The 8,581-nt window shown below is 40.1% G+C and overlaps 1 protein-coding gene across 1 annotated transcript in view; it reads right to left on the reverse strand.

The window, feature by feature from the left end:
• Positions 1-4,232, reverse strand: part of LOC131533066 (dnaJ homolog subfamily C member 13-like) — a 45,145-nt gene extending 40,913 nt beyond the window's left edge. Inside the window, exons 1-2 of the mRNA XM_058765093.1 lie at positions 4,098-4,232; positions 193-273 (exon numbers count right to left, since the gene is read on the reverse strand). Coding sequence (XP_058621076.1) covers positions 193-260 — 68 coding nt within the window. The 5' untranslated portion in view covers positions 261-273; positions 4,098-4,232. The remainder of the gene's footprint in view (positions 1-192; positions 274-4,097) is intronic.
• Between the last annotated feature and the right edge of the window lie 4,349 nt (positions 4,233-8,581).

Consider the following 8,581-nt stretch of genomic DNA (forward strand, 5'->3'; position numbering starts at 1 on the left):
AAGATCTCTGAGAGGATTTAAAAGCAGCAAACAGATGCAAAATGCAAGAAAAAGGTGTCAGTCAATGAATGATCTTCACAGAAGTAAATCTCACTGAAGCCTGAGCTCTGAAACATGAAGGTCATGAAACCCAATAAGCGGGTCGCTCTGAATGAAGCGTCTCATAGTAACAGAGAGGAATGAGGCACTTACTTCCCCCTCCAGGAGTGTTTGGTCGTGTAGAAGCAGGCCAAGTCTTTGTTGTCTTTGAGGACGTTCATCTTCAGGCAGGGCCTGTGAAAAGAGAAGAGGGTCAATCTCAAGCAACAGCTCGGTATTCGATCATATAAGCGGTCACGGGCAAACATGGGAACACATTGAGCAGTTTCTTATAGTGTGACACCAGGACGACTGTCAGATTGTACACTTTACTCAAAGCGCTCACAAATCACATTTGAAGCGAGTAATTTTAAATGTTAAAGGGATAATTCACCCAAACATTCTGGCATCCTCGTGTCATTTTAAAGCCATAAGACTTCCATTCATTCACACTTGAAGAAATTTAGCAATGCATCACTTGCTCATCAACGGATCCTCTGCAGTGAATGGGTGCCGTCAGAATGAGAGTCCAAACAGCTGTTCAAGCAATATTACGGATTATTGACTCTTTGTATTTGAGCTGGAAGCAATGGTTCTAAGTTACAAATGTCTTAATGCTGGATGTGTCTCAGCTTTTGTCTTCTCCAGATGTTAACTGATGGACTGGAGTGCTGTGGATTATTGTGATGTTTTTATCAGCTGTTTGGACTCTCATTCTGACGGCACCCATTCACTGCAGAGCATCCATTGCTGAGACACTGATGCAATGCAGTTATTGAAGACAAGTAAACAGTCAGTCATACAATAAGATTCTCTCTTTTTCTCATGTTGTTTGATTAGCATTAATGACACAGACAGCAGCAGGTTTATTTACTGTCGAACCCTGGATGAAGCACACTCGCCTCACCCGCCGCGTCTTTCATTGAGGCAGGCCAGAGATTCAGAGACCGGAGCCATGGGAGTGAAGCATTATGGGTAATACTCACAGATGCAAAATCAATGAGTTTATATAATGGAAATTACTTTGTGCCAACCATAAATGCAGCCTAGGAATGGTTTCACTCACAATTAAACAATACAAAGAACATTTATAATGTATTCAGAGAAAAGTTGGAAGTTGGGGGAGCAGAGCAATGCAGAGAGAGCTGAGAGGCGGATCATGAACGTCTCTGTCAGCAGAAACCCCTTCCTTCCTTCCTTCCAGTCTCCTCCAGTCCAGATAATCACTCATCACAGCATCAGCGCCGGACACTCTCTGACGCTCAGGTTATGTAATCCTGCTACAGGTTTAATACTCTTATACTGGCTAGCCAGGTTTGGAGACTTCACACTGCACATCATCACTGAACTAAGGCTGGAATATGCATTTTAATAAAACCGATTGGAGAAGTATAATATATGACGAGCTGTTTTAATAACTGCTTTTCCTTCTTTGAAAACAACCCCTTGTCTGTAAGCTTGCGATATCTTCAAATTATAATAAAACCAAACACTTCAATGCATTGAGTGAAACATATACAATCTCTGAACTACCGAGTGCACTTTATAAAATAACTGAAGTGCTAAAAAAAAGTGTTAAAAAAAATTAAACATTAACTGGGTTTAAAGGAGAAGCCTTTGTGTTTTTAAAATGAATCAATCAATGAACAATAAGGAGGAATAAATAGGGCTTTAAAATTAATAAATAGGCAAATTATTTTTTTTCCCTTTAAGGCTTGATTATAAATGCGCATAAATAATCAAAAAGTGCTCATCCATGGATAGTCTCTAATTCAGTGAGAAAGCAAATGATAAATCAATTAAAGGCCTGGAAGATGATGCAGTCACCTCAGTCTATGAAACGACCAAAGCCAAACTCACTAATTAAACTAATGAAATTCACGATAAACACCAAACCCGGACTCAGTCAACAGATTTAACCGTCTAATGTCCAACATGCTCCTCCTGAACGTGTAATCCTGGTAATCTAGAATCTATTAGTCGAGCGGAAGCACAGTATCGGGCTGCGATGCATTAATAGCAGAAGATCGGTGTTTCCAGGACGAACGAGGTCACGTGATCAACATCAGCCGCTCTTAGTGAGGATCAATACAGCAGTTAATCACTGCTCCGTCCTGCAGCTCTGTGTGATCTCAGTGTGAGTCCTGCACGGTGGAGGCATTAATGAAACTGGATAACAAAGTGTTTTTGAAAGATTTTATGAATGCAAAGCTCCAATCTAACGCTGCAATAAAGCTTCTGATGAACCTATAGCTGCTGTAAACACTGCTTTCAATAAAACATAATGACAGGCATGAGTGTGCTGCATGACATCCACACTAACATCACAGCTGATCACTGCACAGCTTACATATTACACACACACACACACACACACACACACAGACACTCACACACACACTCACGCACACTCACACACACACACACACAGACACTCACACACACTCACGCACACTCACACTCACACACTCACACTCACTCCATGACTAACCTCATCTCAGATCATACTGAAAGAAAGAACCATCTTTTATGAAAGTAAATCAATGAACCATTAAAAAAAAAAACATTTTTAAATAATATTAAAAGTAATAGTAATAATAATGATGTCTAAAAGCTTCATACAATGTTTAAAGGAAATTCCAAATTAATTTATTAGGGATTTTTAATAAATTAGTTATTATTATTATTACTATTTAGAAGGTGTTTTCAATGCCTGATATGTAGCAAAAATAAATAAATAAATAAAGCAACAGCATATGAGTTGTGGAGCTCTGAACTGGTTCAGCGGGAAGCCGCATGTTTTAATGCGACGGTGCTTTAGTGTCTCGTCTGCAGACCAGTGTCCAGAGGATGAGCGTCACATGACCGGGTCATGTGCTCAGTGCCCAAGCCTCAAAACCACAAACAGAGCTGCCCTTACTTCCTCACACAAACCAGATTACTACAAACTGATGACAAAACAGAACAAACATAGTAATAAAACAAAGCTAACTGGAGTAATACTGGGTGCCCTGAAAACTGTCCTGCGCTGAATCACGCTTAAAACATTACTGTACGTTACACACATGCAGCCTAACAGCATTAATCAGCTCCGCGGGTCACTTTCTTTCTTCATCAGTCCACGAGCGCTCCAGAAACACATTCATCCGCGGTCTCTGACACGACAAAGCTTTACAAACTCTATCAGCTGCTGCAAGATTATGAGCCAGTTTCTGTTTCAGACAGCAGATACCAAATTTAACAACTTTATAAACAGTAAAAAATATCTATTCTCCATCCATTTATATTTTTATCAAATATTTACAATGCAATATTTATATAAACTGCATAAAGTTCCTGTGACCATAAAGTAATACAGTAAAAAAAAAAAGAAAAGCACAGGAAAAAAATGTGCAGCATCTACTGTAAGATGATATTAAACAGTAAATGTAAAGCTTCTGATGTTAGATGTCAGCACATTTCAAATGACATAAATTTCAAATAATAATGGTCATTTTGATCAGATATCAGATTTTCTAAGGGTTTCTCCCTCTGCTGTAATGGAGACATCTGAGCACATGTAAGCAGCACAGAAGAGCATCATTACACTCGATAAACACTGAAATACTGCTCAGATTAACGATGAAAGCTCAGGATTCACGCAATATCAGTTTCCATTGTGTGGAAACACGCGAGACTTCAACTATACGCAATACATGACGAATAAACACATGTCAGTCATCATGTAATACAGATATCGACACATCATACTGCTATTATTAAATATAACATGTCTGATAATAACCTGTCTTGCAGAAATATCATCACTGCGATCATAGTTTGTCAAAACGCCACAGTTCCCCGCTAATAACATCACAGAGAGCACAGAGGAGACTGTGAGGCTGTCTGAGGCGATGCTACGCCTCGTGTTGTGAGGTATTAAAGTGTTGTGAGGTATTAAAGTGTTGTGAGGTATTTCGCTGTAAACTGCGGTGTTTTGACGGTCCAGTCTCTGTCAGGCGGCGCTGGCCTCACCTCACCTCACACACGGAGCTCGCCGCTGGGTTTCACCGGGATCTGTGCTGTCAGAAGCGACTCGGTTGCGTCCCTCGGCCCGCCGGCCTCCGTTACGCGCGGTGCTGCAGCTCAGTGATCCAGAAGCGAAGCGAACAGAACCGAAAGCGCTTCCCTCAGTCAGAGCACTCAGGACGCCGCCATCTTCCTTCTGCCTCCAGCGGGGCGCTGCGCATGCGCACGGCGCGAGTCTCACGCGTCTGTCAGCTGACCGCTCAGACCGGAAGTGCAGCGAGCAGTCACGCTGTACAACAATAATTACTATTTTTGCATTACTGTAAGGGGTAGGTTCAGGGGTTGGGTTTGTGTAGACGTTAATAAAACACAATCTAATAAGTAGAAAATTAGATTTCATTGTTAGTTTCCGGTCGGAGCTGAACCCAGCCGAGGGTTAAAGAGATAAACTACATTTATTTCTGTCGCTGCTCTTCTCTGTTTTTGGCATGAAATGTCAAATATTAATCAGCCCTAAATCTATCAACAGATTTAGCCCATTTCACACGTTTCAAAAAGAAAAATATATATTATTGTTTTGTTTCTGTGTGTGTGTGTTTTTTTTTTTGTTTTTTTGGAAAAATGAATTAAAATGTCATTTTCATTGGTGAAATACTACTACAGCATCAAGACTCATAAACTTATGTAATATCAAAAAGAAATACATAAATACTAAATATCATATTTTGAACTGTCGGTACAGATTTGGCCAAACTGAGGATCAGGAAACGCCCTGCACTTTGTTCGCAGTAAATTAATCAATAATATGACCACAATTTGACTGAGTCTGTTTGTTCCTCTTCCCCATCAGATTAGATAACATGTCTGCTTTTTTATGAATGAGTTCTTTATTTGTAACATGAAGCACTCATTTCAAGTATGTTCATATTACACACACTGATTATACAGGTGCATCTCAATAAATTTGAATGTTGTGGAAAAGTTCATTTATTTCAGTAATTCAACTCAAATTGTGAAACTCGTGTATTAAATAAATTCAATGCACACAGACTGAAGTAGTTTAAGTCTTTGGTTCTTTTAATTGTGATGATTTTGGCTCACATTTAACAAAAACCCACCAATTCACTCTCAACAAATTAGAATACTTCATAAGACCAATACAAAAAATAAAAATAAAAATTGTGAATTGTTGGCCTTCTGGAAAGTATGTTCATTTACTGTATATGTACTCAATACTTGGTAGGGGCTCCTTTTGCTTTAATTACTGCCTCAGTTCGGCGTGACATGGAGGTGATCAGTTTGTGGCACTGCTGAGGTGGTATGGAAGCCCAGGTTTCTTTGACAGTGGCCTTCAGCTCATCTGCATTTTTTGGTCTCTTGTTTCTCATTTTCCTCTTGACAATACCCCATAGATTCTCTATGGGCTTCAGGTCTGGTGAGTTTGCTGGCCAGTCAAGCACACCAACACCATGGTCATTTAACCAACTTTTGGTGCTTTTGGCAGTGTGGGCAGGTGCCACAAAATGAAATCAGCATCTTTAAAAAGCTGGTCAGCAGAAGGAAGCATGAAGTGCTCCAAAATTTCTTGGTAAACGGGTGCAGTGACTTTGGTTTTCAAAAAACACAATGGACCAACACCAGCACATGACATTGCACCCCAAATCATCACAGACTGTGGAAACTTAACACTGGACTTCAAGCAACTTGGGCTATGAGCTTCTCCACCCTTCCTCCAGACTCTAGGACCTTGGTTTCCAAATGAAATACAAAACTTGCTCTCATCTGAAAAGAGGACTTTGGACCACTGGGCAACAGTCCAGTTCTTCTCCTTAGCCCAGGTAAGGCGCCTCTGGCGTTGTCTGTGGTTCAGGAGTGGCTTAACAAGAGGAACACGACAACTGTAGCCAAATTCCTCGACACGTCTGTGTGTGGTGGCTCTTGATGCCTTGACCCCAGCCTCAGTCCATTCCTTGTGAAGTTCACCCAAATTCTTGAATGGATTTTGCTTGACAATCCTCACAAGGCTGCGGTTCTCTCGGTTGGTTGTGCATCTTTTCCTTCCACTCAACTTTCTGTTAACATGCTTGGATACAGCACTCTGTGAACAGCCATCTTCTTTGGCAATGAATGTTTGTGGCTTACCCTCCTTGTGAAGGGTGTCAATGATTGTCTTCTGGACAACTGTCAGATCAGCAGTCTTCCCCATGATTGTGTAGCCTAGTGAACCAAACTGAGAGACCATTTTGAAGGCTCAGGAAACCTTTGCAGGTGTTTTGAGTTGATTAGCTGATTGGCATGTCACCATATTCTAATTTGTTGAGAGTGAATCGGTGGGTTTTGTTAAATGTGAGCCAAAATCATCACAATTAAAAGAACCAAAGACTTAAACTACTTCAGTCTGTGTGCATTGAATTTATTTAATACACGAGTTTCACAATTTGAGTTGAATTACTGAAATAAATGAACTTTTCCACGACATTTTAATTTATTGAGATGCACCTGTATAATGAAGAATGTTTATATTACACACACTGATAGCATGATGTGTGTTTGAAGTGAGTTTTGCAGCTGTGGGTCTGTTTGTCTCCACGGACCCCCAAATATGATCACAAGGACCCCTGTCCTAAAATGTATTTACATGAAAACAAAAAAAAAATACTGTGGGGAGAAAGTATATTATTAATATGTGTAGAATATTATATTATTAGGAAAATGTTTAGTTTTTTTACACATGCTAAAGTACTGGTAGATCATTTTAATCAATTATTTATTTTAATATGTATGTTTATTTATTATTTAAATAAAATGTTACTTATTTTTAATCAAATGTAGTTAGTTAGTTAGTTAGCTTATTCCTTTTAAATTGTCTTTGATTTACCATTTTGTTTCTCTTCAGTGAGTCTGAATGCAGCTGAACTAATAATGTTAGAACAAAAGGAAAAGCTCTGAAGCATCCGATGCTGAATGAGATAAAGATGTAAAATGTAAAGATATTTGTGCTGATGCACTGGATTCAAAGAAATGCGTAAAGATGAAGGAAATGTTCACACAGTAATGGATGCCATTGGGCTTTTCTGAAACAGACAGAGGCTTTTAGTTCAGACAGACCCAGAGAAGCTCAAGTATGTATCCGTGTGCATCCATGCGTCTGAGACCCGAGAGACCTTCAGAAACAGATGAGGGCTGGAAAGAGCTGACGGCATGCGGGAGAAAATAGCTTCTACTATTGGACTTCATTTGGGCTTCAGTCTGAAAGATATCAAGGATGGCTCGGATGTGGTTTTTCTTGCACGGCTGATGAAGATGCACTAGCGCTGATCTCAGCGATCTGTCGGGTCACTGATGGTGAAGATGAAGCCCTGCAGCTTCCCCAGAGATGAATGTCTGACGGTGTCTGATGATGAAACAGTGAGGCGGGAGGAACGAGTGCGGCGGGGACATGGGAACGGAAAGCTGGTTTCTTCCGTGTCCACGCCCGGCTGCTGCACTTCTCTGAATAACACTGAAGTTCCCTGCACTGCTCCAGATAACTCACTCCAGCGTCACACAGCGTTACAGAAGCAGCGAGCAACACCTCCGGTGGAAGTGCGTGAGTCCATCAAACAAGAAAACCAAGACTTCTTAGATCACCGGTTCAGTGAAGAACACCAGCAGATCTTATTCTGGAGCTCTGTTTACATCGATCGCTGGATAATGCTGATTAGACAGTCATATACTGCTGAGAAAGACCTATTAAATGTTCTGGTTGTGTGAAAATAGATCAAACAAAGCGATTTTTCAGATAAAGCAAATGGAAATCAGGTCAAGGAGCCACAGATCGATGCATGGATCATGCAGAGAAAGACCAGGGTTTCCTCGATCTCCTCCTCTGTGCATGAGCTTTAGAGACGGATGTTTTGCTGAAGATAAGACAGTAATTCTCTCGTCTCGTGTGGGTCAGCAGCACATGTTCACATCTGTTACAGCAGCAGCAGAAACACAGTCTGATTCGGTTGATTGTGGTTTTTGTGATATGACTGTCTCACACGCTCTCAGGGTCTGTGCACAAACTCAGACTAGATCATGTTTTCCTTCTGCTTCACCGCTGCAGCCTGTCAATCACACCGATGGCAGTTTTCATCTACTTGTACAGCTCTTTCTTCATGTTTTTTTTTTTTACTTGTTCAGTATCTTAAGTTAGTCTTTACGTGCGAAGGGCATCAATGGACATGGACTCAGATTCTACGTGGGTTTGGTGATTTTTTTTCTTAATCCTTGTGCGTCAATTAAAAAAGTTACACATAGGTCTATAGTGACAAAAACTGTCATAAAAATTTGAAGCTTGGAAGCATAAACTTAAGTTTGGTCTCATTTTAAAAAAAGACCCGTGGCAGATTATTGTTGAAGTAAAAAAAGTTTAAAAAGTGAAACAAACAAAAAAAAATTATAGAGGTTTAAGTTTATGAAAATGATTTATGAACAATATTTTATGTAACATATATATTTTATGAAGCAT

This window comes from Onychostoma macrolepis, chromosome 24 (genome assembly GCF_012432095.1).
Source record: "Onychostoma macrolepis isolate SWU-2019 chromosome 24, ASM1243209v1, whole genome shotgun sequence".
NCBI lineage: Eukaryota > Metazoa > Chordata > Actinopteri > Cypriniformes > Cyprinidae > Onychostoma > Onychostoma macrolepis.